The sequence below is a fragment of the Corvus hawaiiensis genome, chromosome 13 (genome assembly GCF_020740725.1).
Source record: "Corvus hawaiiensis isolate bCorHaw1 chromosome 13, bCorHaw1.pri.cur, whole genome shotgun sequence".
Lineage (NCBI taxonomy): Eukaryota > Metazoa > Chordata > Aves > Passeriformes > Corvidae > Corvus > Corvus hawaiiensis.
Genome location: NC_063225.1, coordinates 21,664,215 through 21,682,967, shown reverse-complemented (window position 1 = coordinate 21,682,967; position 18,753 = coordinate 21,664,215). Strand labels below are relative to the sequence as shown.

Below are 18,753 nucleotides of genomic sequence, written 5' to 3'. Positions count from 1 at the left end.
AAAAGCTGGCAGCAGAGAGCCAAGTGTCTGGCAGCAGCTGGAGCCAACGGAGCTGGAGGATGTTTGGGGGCAGGAGATGTGCCAGGGGCTCTGGATAGGTCTGGCTGCTCTTCACCCTCTTCAGGTGAGTGAGAAGAGCTAAAGGTAAATTGTGGGCTCTCAAACCACGGTATCACAGCTCAAGAGAGCGAGGAAGTTGTTCAGGAGCGTTTCAGGCTGGCAGCACTCACAGCATGGTGGTCGTCTCTGTGATCACCATCGGAGCTGCCGCAGTGCCGGCCGTGCTCCGGCTCCTCCAACCCTGCTTCTCCACGTGCATATTTCTGTCTGTGGTTGTTGGATCAGATCACTATTTTTAGGTTCTTTCCCTGATCTTTTGCCAGCTCAAGGTTTGTGAAGCCTTGGAGTGGCTGGTGAGATTGTGGCAGACCTTTTCCACCACCTCTTTTTCCACCTGCAAGTGAGCTGGTGCTGGAGTCACAAATTGCATTTTCTGCTTGTCTTCCTTCGCATCTCAACTGCTGTTTCTCAAACAAGAGAAAACGCTCTCAATCACCCAAAATCTCTGTCCTTCTCTAAGCTCCTCCAGGTAAGATTGAAGGTGAAGGACTGTATCATAAAGCTTTTGCAGCCGTACTTTGAAGGAAGGTATCTCTGAAAGGCATCCAATCAAACACCTGAAAGACCCTTAGGCCAACTTTATTCCCAGTAACAAGCCCAATCTCAACTTTTCTCCCATCTTTCTGTTTTTGAAGCAGACACTATTCCAAACCCTGAAGGGCAGGATGAGTCTTTTTACTTCCAGCTCACAGATATAACCTGTTAACTAACATGCTTAGGTAGATTTACATGGGGCATGTTTGAAGGGGTTAGAAGCTGAGATCTTGGCCCAGTCCATGTTGATCACAAATCTTCTCTTTCAGCCAGGATTTTATTCCGATTTGAAAATTAAGAGAAGGGTAGATCCTCATTAGTGTAATCAGCTTAAATGGGTTGACTACTCTAAAGCAATTTGTTTAATTTGTTTGGAACATGTTTAATTTTAGCTATAGATATTCAGCCCTCTCACAGTTGCTATTTATGCTGTTCATCGTGTAATTTTGTGTTCTGTGATTTGTAAAAATAAACTTTCTGCTCTGAATGAGAATTCTGTGACAATCTACGGTCCATTCATCAGAGCCTCTTTAAAACCACACAGAACCTTCTGTGCACTGAGGCTGCTGGTGTGTGTCTGCATCTTTTTCAGCACGGGAAAGAGTTCAGGAGTGTCTCCCCTCTGCAACAGAGCTCAGTGTCAAAACCTGCACGAAGAGAGGGTCTGAATTCTTCTTTAATTCTTGAAATTGAAGACATCAGCTTCTCTGTTTGGCCACACCTCATCGAAGGGCCATGGAAACCAACTCCCCATGGGAGCAAAAACCATGGATGGTTCAGAAACTACAGATACTGATCACAGGCTCTGGATGTTTCCTGGTGATTTGCTGTTTGGGGATGTGGCACTTGCCCTTCCATTGATGTAGATGTCACACGCAGCTTCCTGCGCTTGCTCCCTCGTCCATCCTTGGGTGTATTTTACTTGCTCTTTATGAGGTTTATTCAGAGCCTCTTGTGATGCCCACACAAAGCCTCAAGCCAGGTGCTCTTCTGGAGCAGGTGGGTTCTGCCTCCCGTGCCTTCCATGTGGGGCAGGTGCTGCAAACTCCGATTTCCCTCGGGCATAACCTTCGATTGGCATCTCTGCCCATCGCTGTTTCAAAACCAGTCCTGGAAATGGCTTTGGAATGTCTGTGTGCCTGAACTAATGTGGTTTTTTGGAGTATGTTGGATGTCTGAGGAGTTGTGGGGCCATTAGTCATGCTGTAAAACATATGGCAGAAAGAGAACATTACTCAAATCGTCCAGGACACTTCATTGTGTGATGGAACTTTCTGAAAGGTGTTGTTCCAAGTGTTAGTCTGGCTCAGATGAAGCTCTCTGGAAGAGCAGTGATCCTGCTGTTTGTAACTGTTCCCGTTCTTGTGTTCAAGATCAAGCCAAGGGTTTTTTGGGTTGATCCAATGTATTGCTCAGCCACAGAGCATGAGGAAGGATGGGAAAGTCCCTTTTGGTGGCAGCCCAGAAGCAGTGAGAGTTTAGCATCCCCAGAAAGCCAGGGCCAGTCTCGGGAGTGTGGGGGAATCAAAGTCTTGAGTTTTTGGCTTTGATGTCTGCATTTGCTCTCGTTCCAGCGGTGATGCTTTAATCTACAAAATGCTTTGCTCGGTTTTCGCTGTGCTCAGCTTGAATTTCTTCCAAGACATCACTCTGCTGAAATAGCAGAATTTGCCTGTGGATTCCAGTGCAGCGATCAGTCTGTGTTTATTGGGGTGATAAACTTCCTGTGAGAGTGAGGGTGGAGTGGGGCCGTTTCCATGTAGCTGAGCCAAATCACTCAGCAGCGAGACCAAAGCCGTTAAGCAAATTGAGATGATTTCTGCTCGCATCAGTCTCTGCTGTAATAAACTGGTTTTCCTCCAAAGGAGAACCTGCACATATCATGCCTGTATTTTCTTCCTTTAGTGTATTGTTCTTGTTTGATGCCATGGAGAAATTCCTAGTTCTGATGTGATTTCATGCATTAACTGCATTAAACAGATCGTGGTTTGTACTTCAAGTGTTGAGTTGTACCTTTGAATCCTCAATATGAGACTCTGCTCTGCTGGTGACTTTTCATGCCACGGTCTCTGAATCCAGAGCTGCTCACCTACAGCACGACACCGTGGCTTTGTGTGACCTTTCCAGTCCTCTCCCAGTGCTATGACTTGCCATTAAAAACCTCAATTCCAACTGCCCAGGCAAAAAAGTCCTTTTTCCTCCATCAGTCTCTTTAGTTGGCAACATCCTTCTTAGGTATTTACGGATCTGCTGGTGATATTTATGGAGTTCCTGTGGTTCACTGTGACAATGGACTCGGCACCAGGACACGATGCTTGTCACTGAAATAGAGCCAAGCTACGTCATAAATTATGCAGATGGTCTGTGACAACATCAAATTTTATGCAGATTTTCTTAGGCTGACCCTTTTTACTGCTCAGAATGGCTCTGGAGCTGCCTGTATCTCAAGTTTTCATCCAGTCTTATCTGCCAACACACTGCAATGTGTACATCAAGTTCATCTGTCGAGTTTTTCTCCTTCCCAAAAAGACAGTGAATGTTGAGTTGAGTTTGAGTGAGCTGAGGACGTGTTACCCTGAGTCCTTCCCAACTTTATTCCATAACCAGTGTGGAGCTGAAGATCCTTGGCTTGGGCTGGGAGCTCCACAGGGCTCAGCAGAGCTGCTCCTTTGGATCCAGGACACAGCAGTGCAGCCTGGCTCTGGAAATCAGAGAGATGTTACAGCAGCTTTATCCTGGCAAAGACAAGAGGGAAGTCCTTGACTGCAGAGCTGGCAGCACTGCTGAAAACCCTCAGGGAAAAATCGAACCCTAAAAATACGCCTGAAGCCAATGATGTCTCCTGTATTCTGACATTTAGGATGCTTTTTTTATGTTCTTCACTAAGGCCTCACCTTGTCAGAGCTCCCACAGAAAGCAGAGCCTTCCTGAGGGTTTTAGAGGATACTCAAGGTCTTGGCTATAAGCTCTGAGTAGGTAAAGCTGAAGGAATCAGGATCCCAGAGAGCACTAGGTAGTCTTGCTTCCTTCCCTACATGAAATCCCCACCTTTTGGGTCTTGCTGCAGTCTGTCTACCTGGTTCTTATGCCCAGTAGGAGTTCCATTTTAATTGCAATGCTCACCAAGGGAGGCTGTAAATGTTCTCATCTTCCCCTGCTCTGGGAATGGGATCCTTCACCTTCCTTAAGAGTCTTTGTGCAATTTTATTCTCCTGCATACCTTAATTAGCAGAGTCCTAATCCTGATTCCTTCCTCAGTTCCACTGTTTGAGACTTGTAGAAATTGTGGTAGAGGTACTCATTGTCTAGCTGTATCTAGAATCTATAATGGGCTCAGGTTTAAACTTGCATGAAATACTCTGTTACTCTCTTATTCTCTATTATTCTTCTATTATTCTCTAAAAAGTAGAGATGCTGATCTTGGTGTTAGAGGTGATTATGTAGGTAAGTCCTCATCAGACCTTACTGAAAGCCCAGTGGCTCACCCTGAGTCACTTCAAGAGCCATTGCAATTGTTCCTGCCTTCAACACTAAGCTGATGACATTAAATTGCCATTTGTGTCAATTTGGGGGTATTTGAAAGCATCTCGGAGCTGCCTGGATTGTATCCCATCATTGTTTGGCTTTCTGAATTGCTTCTGCATCAAAACATCCTGTCTTCCTAGAGGATTTAATGACTGATGCTGCTTCCTGAAGCATGGAGCTCTTTTAGGAGCAGCAGCCTCCCAAACCCTGGTTGGGTCAATGTTTAGATGGGACACAAAACTCTGGTTAGACGGGGAATTCCTGCAATACTCTGTAATATCCCATTAATGCATCCTGATGACAGATTCCCTGAGCATGTGAGTTAACGAGATTAAAGCCCTCCTCGGCTAATCTTTGTCAAGCTGCATTTTGTTCTTTTGGGGCAGTACTTGGGAGCACAAGTTCTGTGATATTTCAGCTCTAGTAATCTCAGTGCTGCATTTGTTCCATTGTTGGCAGGTTGCAGAGTTCCCAGTGCCATCGGGTGGATTAACAGGGCTTCCCTAAATCTGGAGTAGGACATGCACTTGTTGTGCTGCTGCCTGAAATGCTTCCCTGCCTGAGCACCTCGCAGAGCCGACACCAAACCCTGCACTTAATTAGCCGAGTATTTTGCTGTATCTAATATTGATCACTTATGCAAATCCAGGTGTGTGCCTGCACTTGCTTAAAACATGCCATAAAATTAATAATCACAGTGCTTTCAGGTCCCATGCTCTGTAATTTATGGATCTCTGGGGGAAAAAAGGCTGCACACGTGGCAGTGCTGCCCGTGCTCAGCCTTTACGCTGAATAGCAGGACGCCAGATCTTTGGGCATTCAAGCAGATACCACGTTGTGACATAAGACAAAGCCCCGTATTTCAAAACAAAACCCTCCCATTGTGTTTTGGAGCTGCTTCTGAGGTGTAGACTGGAAGTAGATGGATATTTAAATGTGTTACCCAGCCTGACGTTGGTGCCAGGATGCCGAGTGCTGCTACAGGTGCTGATTAGCAAAATGAGCAGTTGGGCCTGCCCTGAATTCCTCCTGTATGGGCTGCTCTGGTTTCCTTTTCGACTCAAAGGTAATTCCAGGAGTGCTGTGCAGCTCCTTGAGTCTTCCAACACCAAAGCTGGTTTTTTCCCTTTCCTTCTGATGCCTTTCAGAAAGCTGATCCACCCAAAAATCCCCTGCCAGCTGAGTATCAACACTGTACTCCCACAGAGCAATCTGTTGGGTGGGAAGATGGGCTCTGGCTCCTACCAGTTCGATGTTGATAGTTGTGTGTGTGCACATATGCTAATGACCGTGATCACCTCTTTCTATGTGGTGATTGGTCGAAATTTAAAACTTATCCCTATTTTAAAGGAAAAGGATTTTTTCCTTTTTTCTGAGTGTAGACTTCGTTTAAGGTTGTGCTGAAAAACAGGGGCTGGGTGTTATCTTTGGTGACAAAGCAGCCCTTTTTTGGCCATGCCTCATGTTCTCCAAGGACTATCATCTTCCTAACTGCTCCAACAAGTGCCAGCCCCCATCTGGGGCTGTTCTCTGCCTGATGTTTAGTGGAACACAGGGAACTCCGTGTCTTGTTCCCTAAATCCAAGCCTTTAAGCTGTCAAAGCTCGATGCTTTCAGACAGTCTTTTTATTGCTCTGAAATCTATTTGTCTGTCCAAGGGTGTAGCTGAGCAGAGCCTGCACTGGTTTGGCCTTCAGTTCAGTCACAGTGTGTGCTGGAACTTATTTCCTTGCTGGGCAGCATCAGAGAGAATACTCAAGAAGTGACAATAAAGCTCTGCCTAATGAAAGGCATGCACGCAGGAGGAGGGGAATTAGCCTTGTCCCATTGACTGATTCCAGTTCTTTTCCTATTCTTCCAGCTGAAGGGCTCCCCCAGGTGTATTACTTCGGACCGTGTGGAAAGTACAACGCCATGGTACTGGAGCTGCTTGGCCCGAGCTTGGAAGATCTGTTTGACCTCTGTGACAGGACGTTCACTCTGAAGACGGTGTTAATGATCGCCATCCAGCTGGTGAGTGCCAGGCAGGGCCCTGCCCTGGGGTTTCCTTGGGTGCCCAAACATCCTAGGGTCGGCACAGCGCACGGTTCAGGGCTGAGAGAATCTTCTTCCATCATAGAATCACCGGGTGGTTTGGGGTGGAAGGAACCTTCAAAGATCTTAATCCCACCCTCCCTGCCATGGGCAGGGACACCTTCCACTAGCCCAGGCTGCTCCAAGCCCAATCCAACCTGGCCTTGAACCTTTCCAGGGATCCAGGGGCAGCCACAGCTGCTCTGGGCACCCTGTTCCAGGGCCTCCCCACCCTCACATTCTTCCCACTATCCCATCTAACCCTGTGTTCTGGCAGCAGGAAGCAATTGCCCCTTGTCCTGTCACTCCGGTCCCTTGTGCAAAGTCCCTCTCCATCTTTCTTACAAAGAAAGCTTTTCAGGTGGGAAGGACTCCTGCCTATGAAGGGAAGGTCAGAGTGTGCTTATGAGAAACTGGCTCCCTGCGCAGCTGGATTCCTACGGACCTGCATCCCCTGTCCCCTACACGGCCCTGCCCCGGTACCTGCCCCAGCTCCCTCCCTCTGTTTGGACATCCCAGGAATATCTCATTTCTCACCCACTCCACGGCACACACGGAGCACAGCACCCTCCCACACTCCTACCAGTTCTACTGGTTTAGTGCTACTGGGCTGCCCGTAGACTGAAACCCTGTGGGGCAATGGGAGCTGAGCCTTCCTTAGCCAAAATACCAGCATTTGAGGGCTCTGTCTTAGTCAAATTTCATCCAAATTGGCCAATGGGTTTAAATTACTGTCACGTGGAAAGTAATAGTTCTATGGGCAGCATCACAGAGCCCTTAATGTACCTGAAAATGAAAGGAAATCAAGCTGGAAGGGATCCAAGTTTGGATTTGGGTTTGTGTTAAAAGTGGACAACATGAAAGCTGAACGTACTGAATGTGGTGAGGAAACTTCCACAAGTCAGTGGGGCCAGCCAGTCAGTTTGGCTTTTTTGGTTTTCAGACTGGTTTGCAGATTGCCAAGTGTCTGGGCACCTGCAGATATCCAGATCTTGGGTACCTGCACTTTGGGGTCACCTGGATACCCCACAGCAGAGTTGGGATTGTATATTCACGTTAATAGCTCCGTGGATAGAAGCATGGTAGGGAAGAGGAGATGCAACATGAGGAACACAATCCTTCAGATAAACTGAAGTTTGACACAGCAGAATCTCAAATGGAAAACTGAGGTCAGAACTGCAGAAGTTTGAGCAGCACCTGCCTGGTACTGAGGCCTCCCACAGCAGAGCAGTTGGGTTCTCTTGGTTTTGAGCGTTTCCTCGTCGATGGAAAACCAATTTATAGTGTTGGTTTTGATTAAATCAAGTGGCAACAGGTGGCAAAGCCTCAGATACGGCTTGTGTGACCTTTGGAGGGAAAATGTAAAGATGTAAATTCATTCCCAAGGGACTGCTGGGGAAATCAAAACTGTCACAGCCATGGCTGCTGCCTTTTGCCAAGTCCCAGGGCTGCAGCTCAGCTCTGGGCTTGGATGTTCTTCACTGGCATCACCTGTTGATCTTGTGGCCAGGCTGCAGCTCGCTGGGGCACTGGTGCCAGCTGGAAAACACGTGCTGGGGCTGATGCAGGGGGACACCCAAAGCAGTCGGAAATGGAGGAGCTGATGTTCTCTCACAGGGTCAGGCGCTCCTTTGGCCATGGGGAGATGTTGTAGGACCTTCTCAGTCTCCTCAGGGAGGTTACATGAGTTGCCAGCTTGGAGTGTGCACATTTAAGGAGACAGATTCTGCATCCTCAGGTGTGCCCCGTCACCTGGCCCTGGGAGAAGTGTTTTCCAAAGGGGCTGGCACTTCCTGCTCAGCTGAAATGAAAGCCCTTTGCTCCAGCCACAAGGCTTTAGGGAAAGTTGTCTTTATCTTTCTCCCACACTGAATGATTACAGTCACTGAGTCACGCTCCAGTGTGAGAGCCATCAGAAGGGAAAGCTGGACTCTCAGACTCCGTGGGTTCACGCCCGTGAATTACGTTTTGTTCTTGCTTCTGACCGGCCAGGTCTGCTTAAGCTGCTGCGATTCTAACCCTGGGCATTTGTCCCCTGATCTTTCTCCTCATACTTAGGGTGATCCCCATGTCTGTAGGAGCATCCAGTCCCTTCCCTTTGTGTTCCATGGTCAGTTTTTAACCAGAGACATCCTGGAAAGATATTTTTTAATACTTATTTCTGGTTGGCTGGCATGAATGAGCTTGACAGGTTGTGGCATCTCAGGACTGGGGTGGATCCTTTACAGATGTTAGAAGAAAGAGGAGTTTCTCTAGGAAAAACAAGGGCAGTGTCATTTTAAGAAGTACCAAGTGGGATTAAGGGCAAATTCAAACATGGTTTTACACCAGGAAGGCTCTCCTGGCTGAGGGAGACAGAGACTGGATGGTAATGAGTCTTCAAGAAACCCAGCCTGTTTGGCAATTGTTCAGACTGGAACTGCTTCCTCCATACTCCACATGCAGCTGAAGACATCCGGTGGATCAGATCCAGTGGGTGAAGCTCCTGAACAAAGCCAAGCTTGGCAATTAAAACGTGATCACTACGTCAGTCCCTACAGCCCATAAATTGGGGGAGAATTTTTTTTTAGTCAGGCTTCTGTTTCTCACTCTTGGCCAGGTCCAGCCTTTATGACACTCACTGACAGCTCACAGCAAGCTCTATTGTGCCACCAGGCACTGGAAAAATATTCTGGATGTGATCTGGACCAAATCGTGGCGAGAGGTTTTTCTACTGGTGACCATCAAAATTGCCTTTGAATGAGATTAATTTCATTCTCTGCTGATCTGGTCTATATTCAAACGGATGATGTGTGAAAGAAGGGCTCAAATTCGTCAGGAAGGTCTAGAGATGGAACTGCTGCCAAGATCAGCCCCTTCAGAGTTACCTTTCTGGGAGAAGAGGGTTTGTTACACTTGCTGCCTTGGCAGGAGGAAGGCAAATGAAAGCACGGGTATCTTTGGCACCTGCTAAATGTCACAATATCCTCTCATTTCTCCACCGCAGCGCAGGGGTCTTGCTGTGTGCCAAGGGATTCTCCCCCCTCCTAAGGGTTTCTCTGACATCTGAAATGGAGATTTATGGCTCCAAGGATGGACTCGGCCGGCCGTGGCCATGGAAATCCCTCTGTAATTCACAGCCTTCCATCTATCCTGGTGCTCCCGTGCTTGCTGTTTTTCCAGTGTTAGAGCAATTCCAAGTTAGTCCCAGTTCCTCGAGTGGTTTCTCTGCCCAGAAAAGAATGAATTCAGAATGTTTGAGCCTGTAGTTCAAACCCAAAGGAGTGGGCACTGCACCTCTGCATCCAGCACATTTCTGGAGTGGGAATTCCACTTCCCCTCTCCTTCAACCACTATGAAGAGGGGTTTGATGCCGAGGTTGTGCTGCAGCACTGCTGCTTGTGTGTGCTCAGGCAGAGTCTGGAAGGGAGATGCAGCACAGACACTCCACATCACAGCAACCACGAGCAGCGAGAGTGTCTTGTCAGGGTAAATAAAGCTACTCCAGGAAACATCTTTCGGGGAGCGTCTTTCAGCTGCCATGGCTGAGCAAAGCTCTTCAGCATGAAGCGTCCAGGCAGGTGGAAGTAAAGAAGGAATATGAAAGACCCCACAGCAGCTGTGTGTGGTGGAAGCAAAAAAAGCAGGTGGGAGGAAAAAAGGCAGGAAAACAAGTACCCTTGAGTGCTGCTGGAGGATATTGTATTGGCTCATCTGACACCTCAGCTGTCCAGGTTGTTGTCCTGCTTGCTGCAATTTGCCGAGAGTTTTTAAAGAAGAGAAAAATGGGCTCTTTTCAGGTTCTCTAATTGCTGTTGGGATTTCAACAACTGAGCTGCTCTGGTAGCAGGAACAAATCAAATGAGCCAGTCAGGCTCTGCTTGGAAGCTTGTTATGTGTGGAGAGGCAAGGAAGCTCTTTGTTCCACTTTCAAGGGTTGCATCTTCATTTGAATTGCCTCCCAACGTAGCTTTTTGTCTCCCAACCTGCTGCTGTGTCCTGTAGGTGATTCAAAGTGTGAAGAATGACTGAAGAGCATCTGCTCTGCTCTGCACCAGCCTGTAATTGATTGGAAATAATGGCTGTTAGCCGTGAAACCCATTTTCTCGGCACATTGGAATCAATCACTGCGTCGAGGGGAGGGAGCGGCAGCACGTGCTGTTCCCTTCTTTGAAGAGTCTTTGAGCAAGCTCTATTTTTTAAGCCTGATTCACCTGCAGCCAATTTTTTCCTGTCTGCTGCCCTCCCTGAACAGCTGTTTATTTTATAAGGAGGGCTGCCCCCTCCTGCCTGCTACTTCTTTCTGAGAGGTGGAAATGCAGCAGATTTTCCTTTAGAATCGGGTGCATGGTAAGGGAGTGGGATGGAGAATCACATGCATATGGACTTCTAAAACCAGGTGTGGGTCCAAGATCTGTAAAGAGAAAGAGTGCTCTGAGTTTGCCAGCTGGGAATGTGTCTGGGTTCGGTGAGAAATGAAGGAGCAGTCAGGATCTGTCAGCCCAACGGAGTGAGCAGGGGGGTTGGAAGGGCTGACGGGGGGTCCCTGCTGCTTGGCTGGGGGAGAGCTGGCTCAGTGACCCAGAACTCCAGCCTGCAGAGCTTTCCCACCAGGATTCACCCAGCGGGGGTGACCAGCTGGTGGCCCTCACCCTGGATGCCCCCAGGTGTTCTGGCACTGCGCTGTCCCTCGCAGCGGTGTGGCAGTGACCTCTGGGGACTGAGGCTCGTTAGTGCAAAACCAGGAGTTGGTGGAGCTTTGCAGAGGTTTCGTAGCATTGCCAGCCCACAAATACCCGGGTCAATCCCAGTGGCCTTTCCAAAGAAGCATCTTGTTTAACAAAGCCACTGTGCCCTCTGGCATGTAGGGCAGCTGCGACCAGGACAGCCATAAATGGGGGTTCATGTGTGTTCATTTGAAACCTAAAAAGGCAATTAAAGGTAATAAATGAAGTGAAATTGAGAATTATTTCCAGTTGGAATCATCTCTTAAGTTTGGGACCCAAAGGAGAACCGCTTGACAGCCTGTTCAGACATCATCTGCAGTGTGTTTGGTTTCAAAAGCAATTTTAATGAACTTCTGAATAAGGTGTGTTGTTAGAGGCCCTCCATCACCTCAGAGGTGGGATTCCCGCCCTTTCACCTTCCCTTTCAGTCAGACTTCCAGAAAAACGTTAGTCAAAAGCTGAGAAGTATTCCAGCTATTCCTAGTTGACAGCAATGAGATTAATTATTATTTTAGTCAGCTTTGAAGATCGTAAAGATTCTGCCTGCCCAAAAATCCCCCTCCATGAAGAATCTGGCATGTCTAAGATAACATATGGGTCGAGGGAGGAAGGTGGTAAGACACAGAGCAACAGGGGAAGGCGGTGGGCAAGGGAAGAGCTCTTGGTAAGCGGTTTAGTGTGTTTAAAATCAATACAAAAAGGCTGCTGCAGCTCCCTGTGGCATCCTGCCAAGAGCTGCATCCCAGCGGTAACGCCTCAGAAGCAGCCTTTGCCATTTCCGTGGGAATAAAGCAGGGAGCACAGCACGATGGCCCTGGGAAGGAGGGGATGACAAATCCCTCTTGCAGCTCTGCTGGGAGCCGGAGCCCTGCTCACAAATAACGTTTCCCTGGTCGTTTTGCAGATCTCTCGGATGGAGTATGTGCACTCGAAGAACCTCATCTACCGCGACGTGAAGCCGGAGAACTTCCTCATTGGCCGGCAGGGCAATAAGAAGGAGCACGTCATTCACATCATAGACTTTGGATTGGCCAAGGAGTACATTGACCCGGAAACCAAAAAACACATTCCCTACAGGGAGCACAAGAGCCTCACTGGAACGGCGAGATACATGTCCATCAACACACACCTTGGCAAAGGTCTGTCTGCAGGGGGGGAGTCCTTTAGGCTGGAAAAGCTCTCCAAGGTCACTGAGTCCAACAACTGACGAGCACTGCCGTGTTCACCACTAAACCGTGTCCCCACGTGCCACATTCACACACCTTTCGAGCACTTCCAGGCGTGGCAGCTCCACCACTGCCCTGGGAAGCCTGTTCAATCCTTGACAAGTGAATTATTTTCCCTGATAGCCAACCTAAACTTCCCCTGGCACAACTTGAGGCCGTTTCCTCTCATCCTGTCCCATTCCCTGGGAGCAGAGCCCGACCTTCCCTGGCTGCGCCCTCGTGTCAGGGAGTTGTGCAGAGCCAGAAGATGCCCCCTCAGCCTCCTTTTCTCCTCCCCAGCTCCTTCAGCTGCTCCTGGTGCTCCAGCCCCTTCCCCAGCTCCGTCCCCTTCCCTGGACACGTTCCAGCTTGCCGTTTGATTCCTACAGACCTCCCACAGCATCTTGGCTCACAGCTCTCTCGCACCCTTGGAGCTATTTGTGAACCTTCCAATGCTGTTTACAGTTGTGAGGCTTTTTTTTCCTCCCCTCTTTTGAGGAATCGAGCCAGCTGAAATGTTGGAAGCCTCATAATTACAGTTTTTATTAGGAACTAAGTAACTGGGAGCAGCCCTGCACTGATAAAAGACAATCAGGCAGGCGGTGATTGCTGCACTGGATGATGGACAAATAGATTTTTATAGCACAGCACTGTCCCAATGCCTTGCAGTTCCAGGTGTTAGAGTTGGATGTTCCGTGACCTAGTAATTGGTTGGAGAAAATGAATGATTTAAATAACTTTAATCCTGGCTTTCATCTCCTCTCCTCGCTGCTTTCCTAACAGAAGATTACATTTCTGTGGCTGAAAGGCAAAAAAAAACTTATTAAATGTTTATATTCTCTTAAATCCATACAAGCAGTGAGATAATGGAATATTCTCTGGGAGGCCTCCCGGCATGTTGGCTCCCACTTGGAGAGCTCACTCTCTTTGGGGAGTCAGGAGGGATGAGCCTAGCTTCTAATTTTGGAAAGTGAAGAGTCAGGCAGGGCTGGAGGAACGGGAGGGCGCAGTGGGGCTGGGAAGCTGCTGGTGCGGGCGATGCGGAGGGAAGATGTGTTGGTGGTTGAGGTGCACCGTGTGCCTTCCTGAGGACCTGTTTCCCACAGGATGTCAGCTCCTGCCATGGCTCATGCAGGGGAAGGGTCCAAATCAGTTCTGGGGGTGTATTTGAGGGGGCTGTCCCTGCCCAGAGGGGTTGTGAGGAGCTGATGAGACCAGCCCAAGCTTTCACACTTCAGACTCGGGGGTCTGACTGCAGTTTTTCTGAGAGACAAGTGCACTCAGCCATCTTCCTGGAAGTCCATCTGCATCACTGCTCTAAATGACCCAGGGCATCCTCTTTTTCCCCCCTTTTTATCAGGATAACTTCAGGAACTGTTGTTTCAGTTCCCATGTCCCCAGTGTTCCCACTCCCAGCATCTCCTGCAGGTTAAGTGGCCGCAGTGTCGTGGGCTGGATCTGCTCCGGATCGTGGATTACATTGTTTGGAGCAGCTGGGGTTCACAGGAGAGGAGGTTGCACCACATGAGTCCATGAGCTCAGTGAACCCAAGGATACAGCTCAGCCCAGCCCAGCATTGCTGGCACATCTTTTGTTCTTTCCTATCCTCCCCTGGGGTTTTGGATACATTTTGGCAGCTTGTTTTAAGGATACTTTTTCCTTTGGCTCCATGCCCCTTTTCCCCCCTTCATTTATCATTATAACATCTGCATGGCAACAGCAGCAAGTGTCCCACGGCAGCGCTGGAAGGAGCTATTTTTGATCTGCTCTGATGAGCAGCAGGGGCAATTGGGAAGGGGTTGGCACTGTGCAAGGGTAGATCCCTGCAGCTGGTTGTGAGTACCCCCTGTTCCCGTTTAGTCCAGAGGAAATGATCCAGCACCAGATGGCACCATTGACACTGGCAGGTCGGGGAAGAATTGGGGCACTGCTTTATTCCTCTGCAGTTAAGAGTTGTCCGTTCTACCTCAGGTTGAGCTGTGTGTCGTGCAGCGCCCATGTTATCTCATGGCTTCTGGCTGATTTTACACATTTTCTGACTTTCTGAAACAGCTTCTAGGTGGTTTTGCACGAGATCTGAGCTGCAGACAGCGAGTGGACGTCCCTGTGGTACCTTTATCTCAGATGCAGGTGTGGCTGCTGCTGAGATCTCAGAGCCGTTTCTGCCTCTGCAGCAATAATTTGTCATCTCTTCTCTTTTAGAGCAAAGTCGTCGAGACGACTTGGAAGCCCTTGGCCATATGTTCATGTATTTCCTCCGAGGCAGCCTGCCCTGGCAAGGATTGAAGGTAGGTTTGAACTTTAGGTTTTGTCCTTTAAAACTTTGGCTAGTCTCTACCCAAAGGAGAATCCACTGGGGAAACATTGGCAAAATCCAGTCAGAAACACTGTCCTCTCCTTTGTGTCCTTGAAGCCTAACACCAAGGCATTAAGTTTAGCTACAGGGAAGATTTTAAGGTAGAAATACATTACCTGGCACTTCAAGCTGCCGAATTGGTAGAATTTTGGAGAGAAGGTTGAACAGAGAGACAGAAACAATGAGAGAGCTGTGATTGGAAGCTGCCCCGAGCTGGAGCATGACTGGGACACAGTGGTTGTTTATGAAATTCAAGTTACAGCACACAATCCCCCAGCTGCATCTGTGATCTGTGTTTATAATGGGAGCAGTTTGATGGGTTTAGATGCACAGATGGACTTCAGCTTGAAAAACTGGTTTTCTGGCACAAGTCTTGGGCTTGGCTTCCCTCCAGACGCACTGGACACTCAGTGCTGGGGAGTTTATGAGATGCTGTGTACAATGTGGAGAGCTGCAAGTAATTGAGTTACCAACTGCCGCCAACATCCATCAGCTGAGCTAACCAGGAGTAAGTCATTTGCTGGCTCCAGAGCTGTTGGAAGCTGCATCTTCACTTCTCCATCACCTCCCTGATGATTAAGCTACTGTGTTCAGCTTTGGAATTGCAGGGAGTGAAGGGACTGAATGTGATCAGGTTAGGTTTATCAGGGGAGACAAGAGCTCCTGTTGGAAAAAGGAGTTGAGGCTTTGGGCTCAGAGCTCTGCAATGGTCAGTGGGTTATAGACCCAGCTGGGGGCATAGACCTTGTTCAGCTGTTTGTCACCACCTATCCAGAGTTAGTCTCAGCTCAGCCTCATCAGGCACATGCCAGAAATGTTGGCAACAGCTCACAAAAGCAAAGAAGGGTTTTTCAAGCATGAAAGGGATTGTGAAAGAAATCAGACTCTCTGATTTTATGTCCACGCCTCTCTGTGTGTTTTTCTAGTACATGTTTCCTTTCTGGCTTAGTTGAACTCATCTGCTTTAAATTAATCCTGTAAATTATTCTAAAATAATTCCAAGTTTATACAAGGCTCTACTAAAGTTCCTCAGTTCAGTGCTGAACTTCATAAGAATTAGTTGACTCCTATAGAATTAGTTGACTCCTTTCTGAGTCCAGGGCAAACACAGACTCTCCAGCTGGATTTAGAATGTGGCATCTTTGCTCTTCTAGGTTTCCTCAGCTTACACTTCTGGTCTGTATTGTCAGGGCTGTGTCTGCAGAGAATATCTTACAGTGCTAATTGTGCTGCTGCCAGGTCTAATTGGCATATTTTGAAATAGAGGCAAGAAACCCCACTTTTAGGGTGCCAACTGCAGCAGAGTTCTCTGCCTCAGGGTGATTTAGGTGGGAAATCCAACTGCAAATGGTTTCATTTCCTTGTTGAGCAGATATTAAACCAGTGCTGAGTGATGATGGTTTGGGGGTGAAAGGAGAGGCTGTGTGGGAGCAGCCTGGGATTTGGGAGAAGTGTGACAGATGTAGAGTGGTGACATCCTGTTGCACAGAGGAAGACCCAAACTGCTGTGTAATGGGTTTGTTTTGCAGTTGTTTGTGAAGGCAGCTTGACGGCCCTAAGCCTGGGGAGGTCCTGATGTGCCATCACAGTTCATGCACCTTTATTTCCTTCTCCCATTAAACCTTCCCTGCACAGTCCTCAGGACTGGGCTGTGAGAAATGAGCCTTGTAAGACACTAATAAGGGTCGTGCCTTTCATTGATGAAGATGTTTTGAACATCCTTGGATGTTCCCTGCCGATAGCCTGTGAAATGTTCCTACTGGTGTAGGCCAGGATGCAGTTCAGTTACAAGTAACATCTCTTGATGTCACCCAGAATGGGCATTAAATACCTTGTTTTTCTTCCCATACAGCATGTCCTTTCTTACATGGTTGAACTCTTTCTCCACAACTGTTTTGTCTTTGTGCGCTGCAGGCTGACACCTTAAAAGAGAGGTATCAGAAGATTGGGGACACAAAGAGAAACACTCCAGTTGAAGTTCTCTGTGAGAACTTTCCAGGTAAAGCCCTGGTGGGAGCGTGTGAGTGCAGCTGGAGGTGGCCATGCCTTGTTAAACAGGATGGGCCTGCACTCCTCTGGCAGGAAGGATTTGGATGACGTGTATCCATCATGTCGTTCCTCCAGCTGGCAAACAACTGGAGCTGCTGCTATAAATTAACAGGGCCTGAGGTCTTAAAATGAACAAACCTCTTTTCATGAAGGAGACTGGACAGTGCTCAAGGGCCTTGTGTGCCTGCTGTGCTTCTTGGCTTCCTTCCAAAAGAGCTCCTCATTATTTTCCCTCTCCCAAATGACCGTGTTGTAACAACCGAGATAATTCTTTTCCAAATGGAAGGTTTTACAGGTGTTGCAGGTGTAGGTGGCCAGCTTGGAAGATGGGATGGTGTGTCTGGCCATGAATTCCACCTTCTGGGAGCAGTTTTAAGGAGAGTGTCACTAAGGACGTGCTTCTAGCCAAGCCCAACACCTTGATCTCCAGTTAAACACACCCTGGAGCCGGGAGAGCAGGGTTCAGAGTTAGAGCCTTCCCCAGGGTCCCTTGGCCACAGAGTGGCCCTGGGAGGTTTTGGGGAGGTTTCTGAAGTCCTGACACCAGGGAGAGCACCCACAATTAATCTCATTCCTGTAAGAACTGTTGTGCAACAACAGCAGCAAGCCTGGAACGGGCTCGTTGTTCACTCAAGTCACTGTAATTCCCCAGATGTGTGCTTCCAAAATCCACCTGATTCCAAGCAGAATGGCTTCAGGTTGGCTGTTCTCATCTTTTTACCAGTACTCCTCCTCACAGCTCTTTCAGGTCTGGGCTGATGGGAGATGAGAGAACTGAGTTCTGTTCCTTCCTTGCCTGAAACCAGTTGTTCTCCACCTTCTGGAGGTACTTAAAAGAGGGGATTCTTTCTTCTCCTTTTTTTTCCCCTCTTTTACCTCCATGGAAGTCGCAAGCCACAGACAGAGTTAAGTGTCAATGAGAAGTTCTGTTCTTATTTTTGTCAGCTGAAGGCAACGCCATGAGCCAAGGGAGAGCCAGGAAGGGGCAGGACATGAGTTCCTAGGGCTCAATATTCTGTGCGTGCAAACTGCGACCCAGCTGCAGGAAAGCAATTCATTAGCTTAACACCAAACCCTGGTCTGTAAATTAACCCTCTTCAGGTAAATTAACCTTGGACCCTCCCCCTCTAGTCTAATTTTGAATATTCAGAGGTGTCATGAGGTTGGGCACTGCCGTGCTCTGGGCAAACAGACCCTGGTTGCTGCTGGAGCTCTGGGATGCCTCGGGAGCCCACCAATATCTCCTGCTTTCCTTCCTCAGATGAATGTCTGTGGCTGTTTTATAGAAACATGGCATCACAGAATCCCAGACTTGTTTGGGTTGGAAGGGACCTTAAAGCTCATCCAGTCCCACCCCCTGCCATGGACAGGAACACCTTCCACTGTCCCAGATTGCTCCAAGCCCCATCCAACCTGGCCTTGGACACTTTCAGGGATGGGGCAGCCCCAGCTTCTCCAGGCAGCAGCATTCTAAGTGCCTGTGAGCAGCCTGTCATCAGGTTCAGGGAGTTTATTTCTCACTCTGTTTATTTTTATACAAATGTACAGAATAAATCACGGTGTGGAAGTGAGATTTGAGCAGGGGTGGGACTTCCATCTTTGCTTGAGAAATGTTTGAATTGTTTTCAACGTTACTAAAAACCATGACTTGTAGGGGAAAAGCCAGAGGCAGCGCTGGCAGCCCAGACATTGGTTTCTAACAACTCCTTTGGAAGATTCTGGATAAAAGCTGCTGCTTTTTCCCCTTTTCCGGCAGAGGAGATGGCCACGTACCTCCGCTATGTCCGGCGATTAGACTTCTTTGAGAGACCAGACTACGATTACCTACGGACCATCTTCACAGAGCTGTTTGAAAAGAAAGGCTACACCTTTGACTACGCCTACGACTGGGTCGGCAGGCCAATTGTGAGTTGTCCCTGCAAAATCCCATGCCTTGCCTTCCAGGTGCTGCTTCCCCACCTTTTTGTTCCCAGTAATCCCAATTAATGCCAGTGAGTTTAGGATCAAATCTTTCATCTCTCAACACAGTGAGATGTCCTGACGTTGTGTTCAGGGGGTTCTTGCAGTGCCTGGAAGTTTTCCTGAAGGACAGAGGCCCCATCCCACCTCTCTGGACATTCAAGCCTCATTTTCCCACTTGTGACAATGAACACGATGAGACTGAATTCCCTCTAGTGTAGCACAG

The 18,753-nt window shown here is 48.4% G+C and overlaps 1 protein-coding gene across 4 annotated transcripts in view; it reads left to right on the top strand.

Annotated features, from left to right (window-relative positions):
* Positions 1–18,753, top strand: part of CSNK1G1 (casein kinase 1 gamma 1) — a 105,608-nt gene that overhangs the window by 67,746 nt on the left and 19,109 nt on the right. For all 4 annotated transcript variants that reach the window (XM_048317720.1, XM_048317722.1, XM_048317719.1 and 1 more), the window contains 5 exons: positions 6,041–6,192; positions 11,863–12,097; positions 14,366–14,451; positions 16,434–16,518; positions 18,325–18,473. In XM_048317720.1, coding sequence (XP_048173677.1) covers positions 6,041–6,192; positions 11,863–12,097; positions 14,366–14,451; positions 16,434–16,518; positions 18,325–18,473 — 707 coding nt within the window. The remainder of the gene's footprint in view (positions 1–6,040; positions 6,193–11,862; positions 12,098–14,365; positions 14,452–16,433; positions 16,519–18,324; positions 18,474–18,753) is intronic.